The 21,365-nt window shown below is 48.7% G+C and overlaps 1 protein-coding gene across 1 annotated transcript; it reads right to left on the bottom strand.

Moving 5' to 3' along the window:
• Positions 1–307: 307 nt before the first annotated feature.
• On the bottom strand, positions 308–18,121 carry TNFSF15 (TNF superfamily member 15). The gene is made up of 4 exons (XM_030961462.1): positions 17,844–18,121; positions 9,238–9,289; positions 7,839–7,886; positions 308–1,020 (listed from the first exon to the last, which is right to left on the bottom strand). Exons 1-4 carry the CDS (start codon positions 18,030–18,032, stop codon positions 593–595), a joined length of 717 nt encoding a protein of 238 aa, XP_030817322.1. The 5' UTR covers positions 18,033–18,121; the 3' UTR covers positions 308–592.
• Positions 18,122–21,365: the final 3,244 nt, after the last annotated feature.

Genomic DNA, 21,365 nt, shown 5'->3' with positions numbered 1-21,365 from the left:
ACTATACTGGAAGTGCTGGAGAAAGCTCAAAAAACCTTCTTTTTTTGGGGGGGGTTGAGGAAATTGTACATTGAAGGTGGAACTAGGGGCATAGCCTGGCTCAATATTCAAGAAGAAACTTCCGACCCACAGGTATCAAACGTTCCTTTTTAGCTTACAAAGTCATGAAGAACTTTCAACTTTTGCTTTCAAAAATACATTTTTCCCCCCTCCAATATGACTTTCATTTTTCTAATTTGGCTTTTCTTTGTTTGTTTGTTTTTGGGTTTTTGTTCTTGTTTTGGGTTTTTTGGGTTTTTTGTTTTTGTTTTTTTTTTTTGAGTTAGTTTTTGTTTGGTTTTTGTTGTGTTTTTTTGGGGGGGTTATTTCACTCCAACCTGCAGCTTTACCTTTCCCTACCCATTAAATTAAGGCTCTACTGTGCTGCAGGGGAGTGATGGCACAGAAGAACAAGAAGAAGAAGAAGAAGAAGAAGAAGAAGAAGGCAAACAGCAGAGATCTCACCCCAACACACACCCACAAAGCCAAAACCCAACAAAATCCCCCCGATGACCCTGGAGGGATCCCCCACCATCTGCTGCAGGCCACAGCCCTACAGCAGAAAGGCCCCAAAGAAAGTTTTGTGCTCCTTGGTGTAATCCACCAGCTTGATGTCACTCACGTTGACCATCAGCTTGTCTCCCACCTCCAAGGAGACCACAGCGCCCAGGTAGATGGGTTGGAACCAACCATTGCCGTTCTCACTGAGGGTCTTGGTGCCCATCAGCAGCTGGGTGGGCTCAGGGTAGCTGTCAGTGACCTTGGTGATGATCTCAGTGACAGAGTTGGCCTTGTGGCTGCCCTCCACGGGCCCTCGGAAGGTGACCTGGGCATACACGTAGTAATCTCCGGTCACGGGGATCACCAGGGCGTTGCTGGAGTAGCTCAGGTTGTTCTTGGTGAAGGCCAGGCCTCGCTTGTCCTCCCATTGCAGGATGGGCATGTGGCTCCCCACGTCGCTGGCCAGGTCCTGCCTCTTCACTGCAGCAAGGAGAGAGAGGGAGAGGAGCGCGGGTGAGGGTGGCACAGGGTGGGTGGGACGTGAAATCTCTGCTCTGAAGGGAGAGGGGTTTAAACAGGGTGAGCAAAAAAGCTGGGGCAGAAATGTTCTTATTTCACAATGAGCTGAATGGGCTGCAGGACTGTGGGAAATGCATTTGGAGAGAGTTCTTAGGGTTTGATAGAAAGAAACCCTAAAAGAAACCTTTATATCAAACCCTTAGGGTTTTGTTGTGTTTTTTTTGGGATTATTTCACTCCAACCTTCAGCTTCACATTTCCCTACCCATTGAATTAAGATCCCCTAGGGTTTGATAGAACCTCCTCCTCCTCCTCCTCCTCCTCCTTCTCTCTTCTTCTTCTTCTTCTTCTTCTTCTTCTTCTTCTTCTTCTTCTTCTTCTTCTTCTTTGTCGTCGTCGTCTTCTTCTTCGTCTTCTTCTTTTTCTTCTTCTTTGTCGTCGTCGTCTTCTTCGTCTTCTTCTTCTTTTTTTTCTTCTTCTTCTTCTTCTTTCTTCTTCTTCCTTCTTCTTCATCTTCTTCTTCTTTCTTCTTTCTTCTTCTCCTTCTGTGCCATCAATCCCCCTGCAGCTCAGTAGAGCCTTAATTTAATGGGTAGGGAAAGGTGAAGCTGCAGGTTGGAGTGAAATAACCCCCAAAAAACAACCCTTAGGAGTTTGATAGAAGGAAACCCTAAAATCTCTCTACAAGTCCATTTCCCACACAGGACAACTTTCCAGTGCTGTCTCCAGGGTGCCCACGGGGTGTCCAGGTCTGAGCTGTCAGAACTGAAAGCCAAGGGTGCTCTAGGAAGATCTTGACAGTGTTAGCTAGGCCTGGGGGTCCTGGTTGTGGGTCAGACCCCAAAGGATGAGCTGTCCATCCTCAAGGCTGAGTCTCCTGGCACTGGGAAGATGGAGATGGCTTTACCTTCCCATCTCACCCATTTCCAGAGTGAAAACCTTTTCCTCAGGTGACACCAGCACTGGGGCAGTTGTACCATGCTTGTTCCTAAGGGTTGGGGACGGGAAGAGGAAATTCTAAACCAGCTTTTCCTTCAGGAGGGGTGGGTTGCAATTCTGTTTCTTAGAAAGACACTGCTGAGCTTGCAGAATGCCCACACTGGTCACCACGATGTGTCACCACTTGGACTTCTCTTCCTGCTCCTTCTTAAGGGGGGTTGGGGCTCCTCAGCCCTTCTCCTCCTCTGTGCTCCCAAGGACATCTCTTGTAGAATTGCTTTTGGTTTAAAATCCAAGGTCACTGGATTTTAGCAAAAAACCCCAAAGACCCCACTGTGCTTCAAGAGCTCCACTTCCTAAGCAACACATTCTATTTTAAACCATTTTCATCCCTCTCTTCCCTTTTTTTCTCTCTTTAATGCTTTTCTGGAACAAAATACTACATTTGGAGTCAGCCTCAACATTCCTCCAGGCTTTTTCCCCCCAGTCTTGTGGTGAGCAGATTGAGCTCCAGTCCTGACCCCAGCATCAGTCTGACCCAAGCTGAGGATGCTTCCCAGCCTGCAGGGGAAAAATGAGGGAATTACTGCCCTTTTGCCTTCACCACTTTGATTTCTCACACACAACAGAGAGGACAATAAACCTCAGCCCTTGCATGCTCTTCTGCAGGGAAGCAAGAGTTGTCTCTGCTCTTTACTGCCTGCCACATGGAATTGTTGTGCTAAAACAGCAGCAGTGGGAAGAAGAGGATAAAAACCATGAAGATTATCTCAGGTATTGAAATGAACCTGGAAAGTGAATGATGAAGGCTTAGAAAAGATTGAGGGAAGAGAGTTACAGGAACTGAGACCTTTCAAATGAGCTTGTGTTCACGTTTCAAAGCTGATTTTTATTCAGTATTTGGGGAAGGGGGTGTGGGCATGGGAAGGGGGGCAAATGGAATGCAGGTGAGGGAAGGCTTTGGAATTCCCTTGGCTATAACCAGTAGGTCCATCCTGGGTGAAATGAGACTCAGAAAAAGGAATGTGCTCATGTCCCAGTGGCATCTATTTCCCTCTTTTCCAACAGTAAATAATCCATGAGGATACAGGAAGCTGTTGGGAGTACAATTCCTTTTATATTCTCTGAGCAGCACAACAAATAACAGCTTTTTTTCTTTGTTTTTTTTTTTTTTTTTTTAGTGCTGCTGAAGTATCAAATCCTTCTGATCTTTTCCCAGGAGGCAAAGGATGGGGAAAGCATTTCAAGTATTTCAGGGATGGGGAAGACACACAGGGATTGTGGCAGCAAGGAAAGCTGAATTATAGTAATATTATAAAGGTTAGAGACAGTGGAGCTTTGGCACAGAGTGGGGAATAAAAGAAAGTGCTCCTGGTTTGCCTTCATCTGCATCCACCTCAATGCATCATCCCTCAATTCAGGGACTTTCTGAATCCTGGGAAAAGCTCAGCTAGCTTTGGATCACTCTAAGCTTTGCAAGAGCTCAGAGCAATTCATCCCAGAGAGCAGAGGAAATCTTGTTTGAGGTGGGAAGGATGAGGAAAGATCAGAATAGTTCCAGAAAATGTCCTGGGCTCTATTCCATCTCTGGAATTTTGGGGGAATTTGAAGAGAAGCTGCCTGTGAAATATTATTTTCTTGTAGAATGATGAATTTAAAATGTCAATGACACTCAATTCCACAATGAATTTTTATATTAGTCATAAAATAGATTTTATTAGTTATAGAATATAATAAGATCTCAAATAACTACATGACTTCCTGACTTCCAGAATTAGTCAGGTTTCACAGCTTTAACCTCCCTTTTAGGATGAATCTCCCTCTATTGATGCTCTCTATTTTCAAGTTAATTAGTTTTTTCCCATGCTTTCAGCAACAGGAGAATAAAATGAATGTTCAAGTGCTTTTTAATACAGCACAGCTCCTTTTCTAGCAGCAGCTGTACTTTGTACTTGTCTTTTATTTATTTATTTCCTAAATTCTGGAGCTCTACTTCCTGCAAATATACCTGTGATGCTAATTCTTAAAGGCATTAAAATCTGCTTCTAATAAGAGATTCATTGCCACAGTTCCTTCTGTTTTCTCACACACTATAAATTTCTGGCATCCCTTAATTCTCCTGTCCCCAAATCCCTTTTGGTTCAGTCCCTTGCTGGAGAATCCCTGTTGCCTGTCAGATTTTGGGTCTATTTTGTGGGGTTTCTGCAGTTCTTAGCACCAATGGGAGAGACTAATCCTCAACTCTGAGTCTGAGCAAGAGACTGGAGCCTGTGCAGCCCTTGTGGTGAAAGGTTCTGTGTCTGCAGGGTCTCTGCTGCTCCAGTTCATGCCCTGAGGGTTTAATAAAGGCGATTGGGAGGCAGAAATGAGGCTCTGCCCACATTCAGAGGTGGGTTTGGGACCAAACGAGGAGGAGCATGAGCCAGGTGCCAGGTTTGGGACCAAATGAGAAGGAGCATGAGTCTGGGTCAGGTTTGGGACCACAGGAGGAGGAACATGAGTCAGGGTCAGGTTTGGGACCTAACAAGGAGGAGCATGAGCCAGGGCCAGGTTTGGGACTACACAAGGAGAAGCATGAACCAAGCACCAGGTTTGGGACCAAATGAGAAGGAGCATTAGCCAGGTGCCAGGTTTGGGACCAAATGAGGAGGAGCATGAGCCAAGTGCCAGGTTTGGGACTACACAAGGAGAAGCATGAACCAAGCGCCAGGTTTGGGACCAAATGAGAAGGAGCATGAGCCAGGGCCAGGTTTGGGACCAAATGAGGAGGAGCATGAGCCAGGTGCCAGGTTTGGCACCACTGCAGCACCAGAAGCACGAGGTCCTGCAGCTTTGGCCATCCCCTGTGCCACAGGCTGGTGACAAGAAGGAACAGGCACTGCCCTGAATCCTGACCCCAAACCCAACCAAGTCAGTGGGGAGGGGATGGTGGCAAGGCAAGGGGAAGCCCCAAATGAACATTAATGCACAGGAGGAAATGGGCTTGGAGGGAACTCTGAGCTGGGTTTTGGCACATCTCAGTAGGTAAAACCATCAGGGAGGGGAGATTTTGATTCCAGCCTGGGTGAATAAAAATTCTCAGTGTGAGTTAAAAAGGCCAAGGGCAGCTGGAAGATTTATCATAAAGGAACAGACACCAAAACATGGAGCTGTTCGGCTACTGCCAATTAATCAGTGCATTCCCAAAGAACTCCATCCAATTCTCATTCCTCTCACTCCTCTGTTCTCACCTTCACAACAGATGTGCCTAAAACTAGAAAAAGACAGAATAAAGGTGTGGAAGAGATTTCCTACAGTTTAGGATTTGTAATCTGCCACCTTCACATTGAAAACAACACCTGAGGTGGGGGGATGTAACAAAGACCAGGGGAATAATTATTCCTTTTACACTTTCTGTGTACAAGTCATTGTTTCTGAGAAGAGAACACCAGGGTGGAGCCCAAGAAATTATTTATGCACAGAGTTGAAAATAACAGGAAATATTTTCTGCCTGCAAAGTGCTGTTAAGCTGGGAAATTCATTGCCACAGGGAGAAGCACCAGGAATATGTTCAGGCTAAAAAAAGGTTAAAGATAATCCATAGATATTGGGTTTCTTGATGACTACACAGCACAGCACAGAAAGGAGAGAGAAACTTCCCTCAAGTTTCCCCTTTTCTTACTCTTTTCTATGGCCAGCAGTGACTGGCCCTCAGTGGAATGCCTGAGAGGAGGGACACAGACCCTGGGAGGCTGCCTGCGAATGATGGCAAAGGAATTTTTGTAAACATGGGGGCTGGAGAAATGTGGAGAAAACTGCTGGGTGTTTCCCTGTGGCAGCTGGGCTTTTGTGCAACCCAGGGAAGTTCCCAGCAGCAGAGCAGAGCTTTGGCTGCTCCTCTGAGTCACTGGAGCCTCTGCCAGGGGGGATTTAAAAAACCAAAACCTTACAGCAGCAAGGCTTTGCTCCTTAAAACTGGCACTTGAGCAAAGTTGTGATTGTGGCTAAACCAAGCCAGGTTTGGAGCTCCAGAAACCCACGTGGCAAAGGGAAAGGCACCAGGGATGTGCATCAGGAAGGAGGAAAGGAAAGGAAAGGAAAGGAAAGGAAAGGAAAGGAAAGGAAAGGAAAGGAAAGGAAAGGAAAGGAAAGGAAAGGAAAGGAAAGGAAAGGAAAGGAAAGGAAAGGAAAGGAAAGGAAAGGAAAGGAAAGGAAAGGAAAGGAAAGGAAAGGAAAGGAAAGGAAAGGAAAGGAAAGGAAAGGAAAGGAAAGGAAAGGAAAGGAAAGGAAAGGAAAGGAAAGGAAAGGAAAGGAAAGGAAAGGAAAGGAAAGGAAACTCTGCTGGGAATGCATCAGCCCTGAGCTGCAGAGTGATGGGGCCCTGCGGGTGCATTTGGATCCCTGCAGGAAATCAAGAGAGAAACATCCCACCACTTCCTGCATTTCTCAGGTTACAAAGTGCACCCTGGGGTGCTGGGGAAGCCTCTGCAGTGAGCTGTACTTTGGAGAGGGATAAAAGGCCTCGGGCCAGCTGGAAAACCCTTTGGCACTCACTCCATCCACACTGGAGCCAGGCAGGAACTTCTCTCTGGGAATACCTAAATTTTCCACCTGGGTGGAGCTGGTGGGGGTGGGGGATGTCTCAGGGCAAGGTCCTTGGGGTGGTGACAGCCTCAAGGCTGAGGTGGTGACATGGGGACCTTGGAGATGCTGGCAGCCCCTTGGAAAGGCATGGAAGACCCTTGGACAGGCATGATAACTCTTTGGAAAGGCATGGAAGCCTTTTGGAAAGGCATGGAAGCCTCCTGGAAAGGAATGGAAACCTCTTGGAAAGGCGTGGAAAACTCTTGGAAAGGCATTGAAGCCTCTTGGAAAAGTATGATAACTCTTTGGAAAGACATGGAAACTTCTTAGAAAGGCATGATATCCCTTTGGAAAGGCAGGGAAGACCCTTGGAAAGGCATGATGACTCTTTGGAAGGCATGGAAACTCTTGGAAAGGCATGGAAACCTCTTGGAAAGGCATGGAAGACCCTTGGAAAGACATGGAAACCTCTTGGAAAGGGATGATAACTCTTTGGAAAGGCATGGAACCTTTTGGAAAGGCACAGAAACCCTTTGGAAAGACATGGAAATCCTTTGGAAAGATGGAAAGCTCTTGGAAAGGCATGATAGCTACTTGGAAATGGATGATAACTATTTGGAAAGGGATGATAACTCTTTGGAAATGGATGATAACTCTTTGGAAAGGCCTGGAAGCTCTTTGGAAAGGCCTGGCAGCCCACTCTGTGACAGGACTTTGTGATGGCACCTCCCTACCACAACATAAAAGCTCGGAGGGCTCAGCTTGGCATTACCTTTCCCTGCTTGCTCTGAAGTGTGTCAGAGATTATCTCACTGAAAACAGGGAGGAGGATTAATGGGAATATGGTGTGTGTGGATTCTGAGTCAGGCCTTGCAGAAAAAGAAAATAAAACCAGCCTGATTTGACCTGATTTTGCTCCAAAACTTGTAATTCTTGCCAATTCACTGCTCCACAAGGGCTCACATGAGCTCCTTCCCTGCCTTTTCTGGGGGATTCAGCACATCACCGAGACATTAGGAACCTATTTCAGTTCAATTACAAAAGCTGGTCATTCAATGAAAGAAACAGCTCAGAAAAGTGACATTTCTGTCAGCTGTCCCTTCGTGGGCCCTTCCCTGCAGACACACTGCACTCAGCCTGGCCTGCTCAACAAGGCAAAGCTGATTATTCTGCTCCCCATGCTTCCTGCAACACCTGCTCCCACCAGATGCACAGGGACCAAGCTTACTGAACCACAACATTGGCTGTAAAAAGGCTTTAGTGGTGAACAAGAATTACCTGTCAGGTGAGCTCGCGGCTTCTCCGCGCTGGAAAGTGTGTCTGTAACTGAGGGAAAAGGGAAAAAAAATGGTGTGAGGATCGTTGCTGCTGTTCAATAATAAAATCACAGAACATCCTGAGCTGGAGGGACCCACAGGATCATCAATCCCACCTCTGTCCCTGTACAGACACCTCAGAATCCCACCCTGTCCATCCCTGGCAGCGCTGTCCAAAGGCTCCTGGAGCTCTGGCAGCCTCGGGGCCGTGCCCATTCCCTGGGCAGCCTGGGCAGTGCCAGCACCCTCTGGGGGAAGAACCTTTCCTAAGTCAGCAAAATATGAGTGGTGATTGACTCCCCTGAGGAAATGTGCAGGCTCTTTCTGAGTCAGGGCTGATTTGTTGGTCTCTTTCTGACGCCCCTGAGGTGATAAATGCAAACAGGGGAGTTTGGCAGAGCTGCTGCAGCACCAGCAGGGCACATTGTGGCTGTGTCCTGAACTGCTGAAAGCAAACAGAGGAGAAGGGTGAGGAGCACAGGCTCCCGAATCCCTGCTGGTGCTTGTTCAGGGAGTCCCACTGACCCTGCAGTGTCACCGTGATATTTTATGAAAAATCCCTTCACCAGGATTTCTTCTCCTGGGAAGCTGGGAAGCTTCAGCTTCTCCCTGCTTTGCTCCTTTGGAATGTGATTTGGACAATTGTTTACCCAGCATGTGAATTGTTTTTGCTTAATGACCAATCCCAGTCCAGCTGTGCTGGACTCTCTGGTCAGTCATGGGTTTTTATTATCATTCCTATTTTAGCCTTCTGATGACTCCTTTCTCTTTCTTTAGTATAGTTTTAGTATAGCATTTTCATATAATTTAATATGATATAATAGAATAATATGATATGATACGTTATGATATATAATATAATAGGATATGATAAGATATAATATAATAGGATATGATATGATATATGATATGATGTAATATGCTATGATAATATAATATAATATAATATAATATAATATAATATAATATAATATAATATAATATAATATAATATAATATAATATAATATAATATAATATAATATAATATAATATAATATAATATAATATAATATAATATAATATAATATAATATAATATAATATAATATAATATATCAGCCTTCTGAGAATTTGGAGTCAGGTTCTCATCTCTCACCTCGTCCTGGGGACCCTCACAAACACCACCACACTGCAGAGCTGTGGGGGAAGCCTGTGCCTGCACAGCTTTCCCAGCCTGGGGCTAGAAATGTTCCCATTTCACTCTGCCCACTGTTATCTGCCTCAGTGTGCCCTGGCTGGCTCGTCTGGGCAGGGGTTGGGGTGGTGAGGGCAGAGGTGTGCTGGGATTGCAACACCACAGGGGAAAGGGTGGCAAACTCACCAGCAGCCACTGCTCGTTGCTTCAGGAAGTGAGAGCCCCTCTCCTCTGTGACCTGCAGGGACAGCGACAACAATCAGCTCAGAGGGGTTGGTGGGAATTATCCCAGAACATGGAACAGCTGCAGTAACATCTGTCAGAGGGTCGGGGGTAGGACGGTGGGGATGGATGGAGACGAGAGATCTCTGGAGCCAGGGCTGGAACTTGGGGTTTATTGCAAAGGGCCTGGGTGCAGGGCCCTGCTGGGAGCTGCCAGGCACAGCTCAGAGCAGGCTGAGAGAAGAGAGGGGGAGAGAGGATGAGAGGGTGAGAGAGTAAGAGAGCGAGGTTCCCATTACAATACCATAAATCTTCTTCTGTGTTGAATATTCTGATTCTCACTAACCAATCTAGTACAAGACACAAATCCTATAGCATTTACATACAGCCTATAAGAATCATTACATTACCATCCTGTGTTACATTTTAAACCCTACAAACTCCACTTTGGGCCCTTCTGCCAAGCCAGCAGGGTCTGCTCTGACCCTTGGGCCTGTCTGCAAGCAGAGGGTGTTGTTCCATCAAAAGGGGATTACCTTCAGCTGGCCACACCATTGTTTTCCAGTTGTTCAGTAACTGAGGTATCTCAAAGCTGCTGTCATTTCTATCTCAGTTATAGTTTCTATATTCTCAAAATCTCTTCCAGGCAATCATATTTATAAGGCTTTCCTGTTTCATCTTCCCCAACAAACATCAGTGAATTCAAATGGAGCATTTTGGCTAAAAGGTGAGCCCTGACAAGCCTTTGTTCACTGCAAGACATTTCTGCTGTTAGTTTAGAGCTGCCCTCATCTCTGACACGTTCCAGGTCCTGTGGGGGGGTTTGTTACAAACCCTTGGCATAGCTGGGAGAGCAGCAGCAGAGTGACCCAGCCATGCATGGTGACTGTCCAGCCCTGCAGAGCCCCTCCTGCCCTCAATCCAGGCGCAGCAAGCAGAGAAAAGGGAGAGATTCTCCTCAAGTTAGCCAGGTCTGAGCCCTTACAGGAGCAAAGGTTCCCCACAACCCCAGGAGAGACTGAGGTGGGTCAGCTCCACCTGCCTTTTGTCCTGCACTTGTCTTCTTCCAGACCAAGGCTGTTCCTTAGGTCTGTCTGGAATTCTGGGCGTCCTCCTGGGCAGCAGGAGCTGAGCAGAGCCAGGGAGCAGCTGCAGGGTGAGCTCTGCTGCTCGGGTGTGCGCTGGGGAAAGGCTCATCCTTCCTCTGCTCTGCAATTCCCTCCTGCAGCTGGACACTCCCACTGCCCTCATGGCCCTGAGGCCCTGCCCTGCTGCCACCGAGCTCGGGCAGTCCCCAGGGGCTGTGCCTGTCACACACCCCAGCCCTGAGCCACCTGCTGTGCCCCCTGGGTCACCGGGCACGGCACAGGGAGTGGGCTGGGGGTCTGGGGATGCTGGGGGTACTGGGGATGCTGGGGATGCTGTGAGAGAGATGCTGGGGAGTGATGTGGGATGGTGTGGGATCCTGGGGGGATGCTGGGGGATGATGTGGGATGCTGTGGAATGGTGGGGGATGCTAGGGATACTGGGGGTTGCCGGGGGTGCTGGGGGATTGTGTGGGGTGCTGTGGGTGTTGGGGATGGTGGGGATGATGGGGGTTCTGGGGATGGTGGGGGTGCTGGGGATGCTGTGGGGTGCTGTGGGATGATGGGGGGTGCTGGGGAATGGTGTGGAATGGTGGGGGATGCTGGAGGATGCTGGAGGATGCTGGGGATGCTGTGGGATACTGGGGGATGTTGGGGGGTGCTGGGAATGATGGGGGATGCTGGGCAGTGCCAGGGGATGTTGGGGGATACTGGGGGATGCTGGGGGCTGCCAGAGATGATGGGGATGCTGTGGGGTGCTGGGAAATGCTGGGAGATGATGGGGGATGATGGGAGATGCTGTGGGGTGATGTGGGATGCTGGGGATGGTGGGGGTGCTGCCTCACCTCCAGCCTTGTGGGGCTGTGAGGAGCAGCCCTTGGAGCAGCCTGGGTTGTGCTGACCCTCAGGACTGACCCTCAGGAGTGACCCTCAGAGCTTCAGGAGCCCCCATTTGTCAGGGACACACAGGGCTGGCACCATGTGTTTTATGGGCAGACACCCAAACCACACTGAATAAATGGAATAAACCACCCCTGGTCAGCTCATAGCAAAGTATTTGAGGCACTTTGCCCAATAAACCCTGGAACAATATTAATATCTAGGTGCTGAAGCTGGCTCCTGCTGGCTGTGTCTCACACAGCTTCAAACACTGCAGGAGAAGGAGAGAACAGAGAATTCATACTGGCTGGGGAAGGGGAATGTTTGTGGAAGGAGAGGCAGCCTGCCTGGCATTGGGGGCTGCTGGCTGCTCCAGGAAAGCCAAAGAGAGTTTAATGTTTTACTGGAAGTAAACATCCGTGTGCTGCTGCAGCAAACAGTCATTTCTAAAATAGCTGCTCCAGCATGCTGGGGAAAATGGAGAAGGAAACAGCAGGGAAAATTCTCCTTTTTGTTTTGTATTCCCTTGCCCACCTGTACAGAAATGTGTGGCCCAGCCCCAGCAGCCTCCTGGCACAGACTGGTGTGAACTTCCAGTGTGGGGCTGTGTGAACTTCCAGAAAATTGCTGCTGTGCTGTCCAGGAGATTCCTGAGCCTTTCCTCATGTGTGAGGAGTTCCAAGGTCCTGCTCCCTGTGGTGACTAACCATGAGTGCCCTGCTGATGTGACTCAGTCCCAGCCTTTGTCCCTGCCCTGGTGGGAAGCACAAGGTCAGAATTTAGGATTTCCCTCACGCTCCCCTGGCTTTCAGCCAGGTGTATTAATCTAGGACTATATTTACACATTCCTTGTGTGGCATTTCCTACCTGTTTCCCAAGTGACTAATTCTAGTTAGTGATCCCATTCTCTAAGGATTCTGCAGCCGGGAGAAAAAATCAACCCCAAACCTATATTTAAGAATGTAACTTCTGCGGAACTGTTTACATACTTGAAGCTTAACTTCTGCTGAAGTTCCTTGTATAAACTTGGATGTTGCAATCCAAACAGAGGTGGCAGGAAAATGGGAAGGAGAGCAAGAAGAATTATGCTTCTTTATAAAAGATAACAAAAAGGTTTTGTTTAAACCTAAATTTACTTGTTTCCTAAGAAATCCAGCTGGAAACTCCAGGTGCAGGAGCTGCATTCAGAGATGCTGAGCGACAGAGCAGACAGAGCAGGGGGACACAGCAAGGTGTGAAATTATTCTAATGCTTGGCAAAGGTATGGCTGTTCTTTTTTTTTTTCCTACTTGTGCTATCTCATAAAGGTGTAAATATAAATACAAATCTCCTGCAGAAGGTATTTTAGCAGCAGACAATGCTGCATAATGACCAGGTGTCAGAAATAGGCACAGCTGTTGTGCATTGATGGGGAGGGAGAGCTGAGCAGCAGGAGCCAGTGCAGAGAACATTCACACAATCAGTGCTTTTCTCTCTTTTCCCTTTCTTGCTCAGCTGTGGTTCTGTAAAGTTCACAGCTCCAATTTTCCCTTTGGTTACTGTGGAGAGCCCAACCACTGAGTGATGCTGAAAACCCCCCTTGAGCTGACTCACAGATGTTTGGACAGGCAGCTCTAATGAGCCTGGGCATTGCTGGGGGCTGAACACTTCTGGTACCACAAATCTCCAAAAAGCCCCAGTGCATTTGTATCCAGGTATTGCTAAACCCAAACAGGAGGGCTGATTTCCAGTGGTATGGCAAGAGCAGCTGGCTCTGCAGGCAGAGGGACTGTGAGCAGAATGAATTCCCCCAGCTCCTCCATCCACTCCATCTCAGCACTGTTCCACAGGGAGGGGCTCTGCAGGCCATGTGCAGTACATAAATCCAATTTTTTCTAACTCCAGAGATGCTGCATGGCCTGGGCTGGGAATTTTTGGCAGGAACTGGTCTGTGCCAGTAAAAACTGGCTTCAATCAGAACATTTTGCTGCCCAGTGGGAGGCTGTACCCAAGGCATGTGCCCACAAGGAACATCTGCATCCAGCCAGGCAGGGATTTAACTGGTGCTGGCTTTGGAGGGGAATCCCAACACCTGGGCCCATCCAGATGTGCTTGCTGCTCCTTCCCAGGCATTTCTCCTTCCCAAAGTTCAGGAAGCTTTTGAGGTTCTCCCTCTTTTATGGGCAGGCCATGAGGGCAGATTTCTCCTGGGGTTTGTTGCCAGTGTTCCAGCAGGATCCAGATGGAGCCTGTGGGATTTTCCAGTTCCTCCTGCTCTGCAGCAGGTCCTTTCTCCAGTGCCAGCTGACATGGCACAGTCCTGGCACACAGGTACATGTCCAACCCTGCTTGGGACAGGGTTTGGAATCCCTCTTTATGCTGCTTGTGGCGTGCCGAGGATGCCATGAAAAATAAACGCAAACACCAACTCCTCCAGGCCACAGGACTTGATGCTCTGCTGAGTGGGATGCTGAGGCAGCCAGAGCTGCTCTCCTGTGCCCTTCCATCGATGGTTTTGGAAACTCAGCCCGAAACTTGGCTTCCCTTTGAGGAAGGATTGCCCTTCCTCCAGCAGGGCACCACGATGGCCTTAAAATAGATTTCCTGCTAGCAACACAAGCCACGTGTTCTGGTTTGAAAAACCCTTTTTCCTCTCCTCCCTCTGGACTGAATCAAAAAAGAAAGTGGCGTCTCTTTCCCAAAGGAGCATGGAGGGAGCCTGGAAGGTGTCCAGGGAAAACCATCACCAGAGTGCAATTATTCATCCAACATGCAATGCACCATGACACACAGAGAACACTGGTAGCCCACGCATTTTGCTGTAATGACATAACCTGCCCTGCTTTTTCCTGAAAGGGACATTTCCAGTGAAAGAGATGAGTTTGCATCCCTTCAGAGGCACCGGGTGACACCAGGGCCAGGCAGGGATGACCAAGGTGCCTCGCCCTGCGGGCAGCATGCCCAGGGACACTCCCCTATTGCACAAACCTTCCCGGGCTTCCCTTCTCCTCCTTGCTCCAGGAAGGACTCAGGAGTTTGCTCCATCTGCTCCTCACCTGCTGAGTCCCTCCCTCCTCCCAGGGCTGTCCCCAGAGCACTGGAAGGTGACAGCTGTGTGTGGGCAGAGCTCTGTGGGGCAAGCACAGGACTCCTCCCGTGGGTGCAAGGGTCAGGAGGCCAATGCTCATCTGCCCACTCATCCCAGGGCACCCACACCCCAAACCAGTGCCCCAGAGAGCTCTGCCACACCTGGCTGGTCCCAAACTCCTGACCCGAGCTGTCAGTGGGGCACATGAGGACAGAGCCATTTAGCAAACTCTGAATGCAGAAGGAAATGCAAAAAGACATTTTCCTGAGAGCTTTTATGCCCAGAAATACTCCCAGGGCCTGAACCTCTCTGCACCTGCAGGCTCCTGGGGGATATTGCTCCTTGGGGCATTCAGAGGCAGCCACACAGGCAGAGAGATCCACCCCTGTGTGCTGTCCTGCTGGACAACAGTGATGGGCATAGAGCAGCAGAGGGGATGGTGGGCACAGAGAGTGGCACAGAGAGCAGCAGAGTGAATGGTGGGCACAGAGATCAGCACAGAGAGCAGCAGAGTGAATGGTGGGCACAGAAAGCAGCAGAATGAATGGTCACCCCAGAGAGCAGCAGAGTGAATAGAGTGCACAGAGAGAAGCAGAGAGAGCAGCAGAGTGAGTGGTGAGCACAGAAAGCAGCTCAGGGAATGGTAAGCACAGAGAACAGCAGAGAAATCAGCAGAATGAATGATGAGCACCAACAGCAGCAGAGTGAATGGTGACCCCAGAGATCAGCAGAGGGAATGGTGGGCACAGAGAGCAGCACAGAAGCAATAGAGTGGATGATGAGCACAAGAGCAGCAGAGAGAAAAGCAGAGTAAGTGATGAGCACAGAGAGCAGCAGAGGGAATGGTGGGCACAGAGAGCAGCAGAATGAATGAAAATCGGGCTGTGGCAGGGCCCAGAAGAGGTGCAGCTCCTCCCACAGCACCCCGGGCACCCTGCCAGCCCCGATGACTTTCCTCTTCCTCCCTGGGACTCGCAGAGGTTGTGACTCCTCTATCACCTCGTAACATCATTGTGGAAACATTACGTGTTGCTAATTGGGAGCAGGTGCATGGGAATGCACACCAGAGTTGCAATTCCAACCGTTTACGATGTGCTTTTCCTCTTAAGGAGCCAAACCCACTCATAAAAGAACTTTTCTCTGCTAACCCTGCCAATAGGGTCACGATCCAGGAACGCATTGGACTGATTAAACAAGTTAACATTTGATTATTCTTTTGCTCCAAGATTGTTTCTATTCTCTGGTGGGACACAAACAAACCCAGAGCAGCAGCACAGTGCCCAAAGCACCTCGTGAATTTTACCACCCCAACCTCGAATAGCACCCAGCTTTTCAAGCTCCTCCATTCAGCCTCTGCTCTGCTGTAATTCCACATTTCCGAACTGAAGGCCCCCAAATCCTCTGAGATCGTGCCCAGCCCCTGAAGAGAGCTGTGCTGGCACCTGCAGACAGGGCAGCCTGGAACTGACAGCAGTGAGGGCAGCATCACTCAAGGAATTGCCAGATTTACCAGCCCGAGGGGCTGCACCAGGTTAAAACCTGGTGAGGAAGAGGATGCTGCACCCTGAGCATCACTCGGGCAGAGCAGCCTAGGGGTCCCAGCAGAGCCAGCACAGCCCCAGGAGCCATCAGCAGCTCTCGCCTCCCTGAACATCCCCGGGCTAAATGTGAGCCAGGGGACAAACCTGCCTTCGAGGCCACCCAAAACCAACCCCCCTTTCTGGGGCCCTGCTGGTTAGCTGGGGAATTTCAGACCTGAAGCTAAAATTCAAAGCTTAATTCACCAGTTTACAGCACGGGGCATTCCCCGTGGGAATAGGGAATTGCAGGAGGGATGGAGCAGCAGAGAAGTTTGTATGGCTGGGAGAAAAGTCTGGCGAAGGAGAAGAGATGAGAGGAACTCTGGACTGAGAGAAAATTCTAATAGGGAGTTAAAAACAGGATGCAAAGTTTAGGGCCAGACTCCCTTTTATTGCCTCAAATCAGATCTCTGCAGAAGTTCTCATTAATAATAATTAATTATTCAGCAGAGCTGTAACTGTCAGCCCAGTAACGGGTGACTGACCCACTGACATCAGCAGATCTTCCTGAAATCACACACTGTGAGGGGAAGCCACAGATTTAACCCAAAAAAGGGAGGAGAATGAGCCATAGCATCAAAAATCTGGCAGAAATCAGTGATATTTTTTTAAGGCATTCCTTGCGTCACAGCAATAAAAGTTTTAAAGTCATGTACTCCTGAAATTAGACACTGCCAAGGGAAGCCACAGATTTAACCCAAAAGAGGGGAGGAAAATGAGCCATAGGGTCAAAAATCTGGCAGAAATCAGTGCAGAGACAGTGATTTCCACCAATCAGTGATTGTTTAAAGCGTTCCATGCACACCAGCAAAAAGTTTTAAAGTCATGCATTCCTGAAATCAGACACTGCCAAGGGAAACCGCGGTGTCATGTCCCAGATTTAACCCACAAGAAGGGAAGAAAATGAGCCATAGCATCAAAAATTTGGCAGGAATCAGTGATTTTTTAAGCATTCCCTGCAGCACAGCAGTAAAAGTTTCAAAGCCATGTACTCTGCTTGTGACCTCAGTGAAAGTAAGGAACCGTTAGTTAAAAAAGAATGAGGAATAATGAGATTTATCCTCGGGGTGAGGAAGAAGGAATGCAACAGCGAGTCTCACACGTGCCCTCGGACAGGAGAAATTCACAAAGAGCATTAAAAATGTTTCATGGACATAAGAAATTCACAAAGAGCGTTAAAAGCGCTCCAGGGAGGCTCCGTTGGGAGGCGCAGACAGTGCTCAGGTGCGCCCAGGTGTTGGGAAGGATGAAAGTTTGACAAGAAAGTCTCACAGGTATGTGTGCTCAGCAGAAAGATTTTTGAATGTAGGATCTGAAGAAGGAATAGAGATGGAAGCAAGTTTTGATACAGAAGAAAAGAATTACTGGATAAGTAAAGAGGCAAAGGGTGTGTTAGTTAGAAGGGGTTTTTATGACGTAGAGCAAAGGATAAACCCACCCCAAACAAGAAGATGTTTTTACCAAGCAGAAAGATGGCACAGGCAAACAAGTCAGCAAAGTTGCAAGTAGAAAAGAGGTCTCAGAATTTTCCACTGCAAGAAAACTGAATAACAACTTCTAGCTTAAATTGTAATGTACTAACTTTTAGTGATTGGAGAAAAGTAACATGAATATGGTAATTACAGTAGTTATGACAGGCTATAGGTAATAGTCAAGGTATAGATTGGTTCTGCTGTATTAAGATGCTCAGCAAAGGAAAGTATATAATGCATTGTAACCAAAAGAAAAGTATATAATGCATTTGTAACAAAAAGAAAAGTATAGAATGCGTTGTAACCAAAAGGAAAGTATATAATGCATTGTAACCTAAACTAAGGCTCTCCAGGCTTATCTGCTGCTGGAGCTGATGGCTGTAGGCACAGGCTCTGTAAGTCACGACCCTAGATGTAATAAACTGCATTTTGAAGAGCCTCCTGGAGTCCCGCATCCCTCCCTTCGGCTCCGACAGCCGTGCCTTACCTGGCCGCAGGAGCTGGGCGCTCTCAGGTTCCCGACCAGCAGGTACGCGGTGGGCAGCATGAGCAGCAGCACGGCCAGCAGGCAGAGCAGCAGCGCACAGCGGATCCTGCGCAGGTCCTGCCGCAGCCGCATCCCCGCTCCGAGCGCGCTGCCCGCAGCCTGCGCTCCCATCTCCGCCGCGCTCTCCATGGCTCCTGCGAGGGAGCCGGGCACCGCCAAACCTCCTGTGGCGCCTGCCCTGCATGGAGACCCCCATTAAATAAGAGCAGTGCGGAGTGTGGGAAGGCACCGGGCGCACGCATTCCCTCCCTCCCTCCCGAGGAATGCACCGCCTACAGTAGAAACCCGGCAGGAGCCGCGGGAGCGCTCGGCCCCGCTCCTGCCTCCCAGCGCTCCTGCTCCCCCCGCTCCCTGCTGGAGGAAGCCAGGAAAGTCCCGCTGGGTGGAGCCAGGATCAGCCCTCCTGCTGGTGGGGCTGGTGGTGGTGCTGGCGGGCTGGAGCTCCGCGAGGTTTTCCGCCTGGCAAAGGGAACGTGAAACCGATGGGAGTGAAAGTGAGAAGCAGGGCGAGAGCGAGAGGCAGAGAGAGCACAGCTCGGCAGTTTCTTCTTTCCCAGAGAAAGGGGAAGAGGCTTTTGGGGAAGGTGAGATGACAGGAAGCAAGTGACCCCAGAGAAGGGGTCCGCTTCTCTGAAGTGTTGCTTCATCCCCCTCATTTTAGCAGAATTCACAAGAGGCTTCCCGTTGCTCAATGTGCACCTTTCGCACAAAACCGTCAGGACTTAGGCACAAAATCGGATGTTTGTCTGCTCTGGGGCTCATCTTCTCCCGAATCATCTTAATTAAAAACCTTAACAAAACGTTGTGCTGTCACAGGAGTCTGTTGTGATTTTACTGTACTTGGGGGAGAAATGATGTCAGCGTTACTTGGCTGACAGCTGCCCTCCCTGACAGAGAGGGGCTGCAGCCTGTGGACATCCTCTGGAGCTGATCTATGGATATTCTTAATTCAGTTGGAGAAAGAACAGAGATAATTTTTCTCAGGCTGAGCCTGGGAATTTTAGAAAAAAAAATAATTAAACCAATTATTATTTCTCTTTCTGTAACCATTGTTTGTAGTTATGGTTCTCCACAGTGTGCTATTCATAATCACTAATAATGTGAGATGTTTTCTACTTTGAGCCAAATCAGGTCCCAGCTTAGCGAGTGAGACTGTAAAACTCACAACTTCTTCCTCTGCTGTAATTCCACATTTCCAGAACTGAATTCTTGCTAATAAAGAATTATTCTATTTTACCTTCTGATCCATCTAAAGACTTGAGTCTTTATACCCATCCCTGATTCATCAGCATCACTGATCAGCAGCACAACTGGGAGGAACAAGCTCTGCTGGCAGCTGATGTCCAGCTGGAAGGGGTTCCTGTATCCCAGGAAAATTCCTAAATTTCTTCCACTCTGCAGCAGCCCACCCTCCCCAGGGAAATCTCTCATTTAGGAAGTGCTTGGCATGCAGATGTTGCCATTTAGACTTGCCCACACTGTTGAAATTGTTTTTTTTTTTTTTTGTCCCCAGGAAAGTTCTCATGAAAACAGAAACTTTCTTTGAGGTGTATATGCACACACAATGATGTGCAGGAACTTCTCCTTTTTCCCTGGGTAGAGAAACAGGCTGGAAACTTCAACACTTTTTTTAGTGACAGAGATTTGGTTCCTCCCCACAAAAAGCTTTTCAGATTTGGGCTTTTAAAAAATAAGATCAAGGAAAGAAAACTAATTTTTTGTGTCCCAGGCTGTCTATAACATCCTTTTCCCTCATAAAAATTCAGCCAGCTCTTCTCACTTCAATGAAAAAAAAATCTTCCTATTGCAATAGTTGGTGCAGCTCTTGATGTTCTGGAGAGCTCCAAGTCATGCTCTGAGCAGAACATGTGGTTTGGTCAGCAAGGCTGAGGCTGCCAGCAGCAAGAACAGGATCCTTGCCAGCAGAGCAGAGAGGGAAGAGACCAGGGAAAGAGAAAGTATGAAAGAGTAAGCAAGAAATTGTGAAAAGCAGGAGGTTTAGGGAGTTGAGAGAGAATCCTGGAGTGGTTTGGGTTGGAAGGGATCTTAAAGGTCCCCTGGTTCCACACCTGCCATGGGCAGGGACACCTTGCACTGTCCCAGTGCTCCAGCCTGGCCTTGGGCACTGCCAGGGATCCAGGGGCAGCCCCAGCTGCTCTGGGCACCTGTGCCAGGGCCTGCCCACCCTGCCAGGGAACAATTCCTGATTCCCATTATCCAATCTAAACCTTCTCTCTCTGAGTTTGAAGCCATTCCCTGTGTCCTGTCCCTCCATCCCTTGTCAATCTTCTCTCTCCATCTTCCCTCTTGTCCCCTCCAGGCCCTGCGAGGCCACACTGAGGTCCCCCCAAAGCTTCTCCTGTCCAGGTGAACAATCCCAGCTGTGCCAGCCTCTCCTCCCAGCAGAGCTGCTCCATCCTCTGATCCCCCTGGAGCCTCCTCTGGATCTCTGCAGCAGCTCCAGCTCCTCCCTGTGCTGGGCCAGGGCTGGGGCAGCTCTGCAGGTGGGGTCTCACCTGAGCCCAGGGCACAGGGGCACAATCCCCCTGCCCTGCTGCCCACGCTGGCTCAGCCCAGGGCTCAGGGGGGTTTCTGGGCTGGCTCCTGCCCAGCTTCTCACCCAGCAGAGCTTTGTAAAGCACCAAAGGCTCCGCGCTCCAATCCCAGCCAAACCACACCGCTCCTGTCAGGCATTAGACAAGTGACTGACTCTGTTTCCTTCCTTAATTCACTGTTTGTTTTCATTTAGGTTGTAAAACCTTGGGGACAAGGATTGCTCGCTGCTTTTGCAGAGCCCAGATCTCATTTCAGGGTAGGTGTGGCTCCATTTATCCTCTAACAAAACTCTTATTTCTCTGAGGTGCTGTGTAGAAAAGTGATTTTTTTACCTTTTCTTTTTTTTTTCCCTCTGGGGTCCCAGTTGCATATTCTAGAGCAAAATACTAAAAAACCCCAATACTAATATTTTGACCACGAGTGTCAAAGTTAATTTTCTCTTCACTGTGAGTGCTACAAACAGCTGAAAATATATTCAAGGCATGAGCCTTGCCAGCAGACGGACACAGATATCTCCGGGGAATGCCAGGAGTTTATTTTTATTTTATTTGCCAAGGATTTCCAGGGGAGCCAGCTCTGAGTTACAGCAGCTTGTAAGAACTTTTATTGGCCTCAGCCTTCTTGCAGCAGTGCCCTGCAAATCTTTGGCTGGAAGAGGATGAGCAGCTGGAGCCTCTTGAGATGAGCTGGGAGCAGGCTGATGCTCTGCTCTTGGCACTGAGGCTGAGCTGAGAATTTGCTCTTCAAGATCCCAAGAGAGGAAGGAGAAATTTCTTTTTTCCTGTGCAGACAAGTGTGCCTGGCAGAGAGGAGCCTGGTACTTGCCAGGAGGGGACTCAGCAAAAGAAAGAAAAATAACACAGAAAAAGAACATTCCCAGATATGGACTTATTGGGAGAGGAGAAA

This window comes from Camarhynchus parvulus, chromosome 17, assembly GCF_901933205.1.
Source record: "Camarhynchus parvulus chromosome 17, STF_HiC, whole genome shotgun sequence".
Lineage (NCBI taxonomy): Eukaryota > Metazoa > Chordata > Aves > Passeriformes > Thraupidae > Camarhynchus > Camarhynchus parvulus.
Note: the sequence above shows the minus strand (reverse complement) of the source record. Positions and strands in the feature narration are given on the sequence as shown.

Excerpts from the sequence above, each read along its gene's own strand:
- TNFSF15 (XM_030961462.1), bottom strand. The coding sequence starts at position 18,032 with ATGGAGAGCGCGGCGGAGATGGGAGCGCAGGCTGCGGGCAGCGCGCTC. Across the intron at positions 7,887-9,237 it reads GCAACGAGCAGTGGCTGCTG|TTACAGACACACTTTCCAGC; the intron begins GTGAGTTTGCCA and ends CTTTTCCCTCAG. Across the intron at positions 1,021-7,838 it reads GCCGCGAGCTCACCTGACAG|TGAAGAGGCAGGACCTGGCC; the intron begins GTAATTCTTGTT and ends TCCTTGCTGCAG.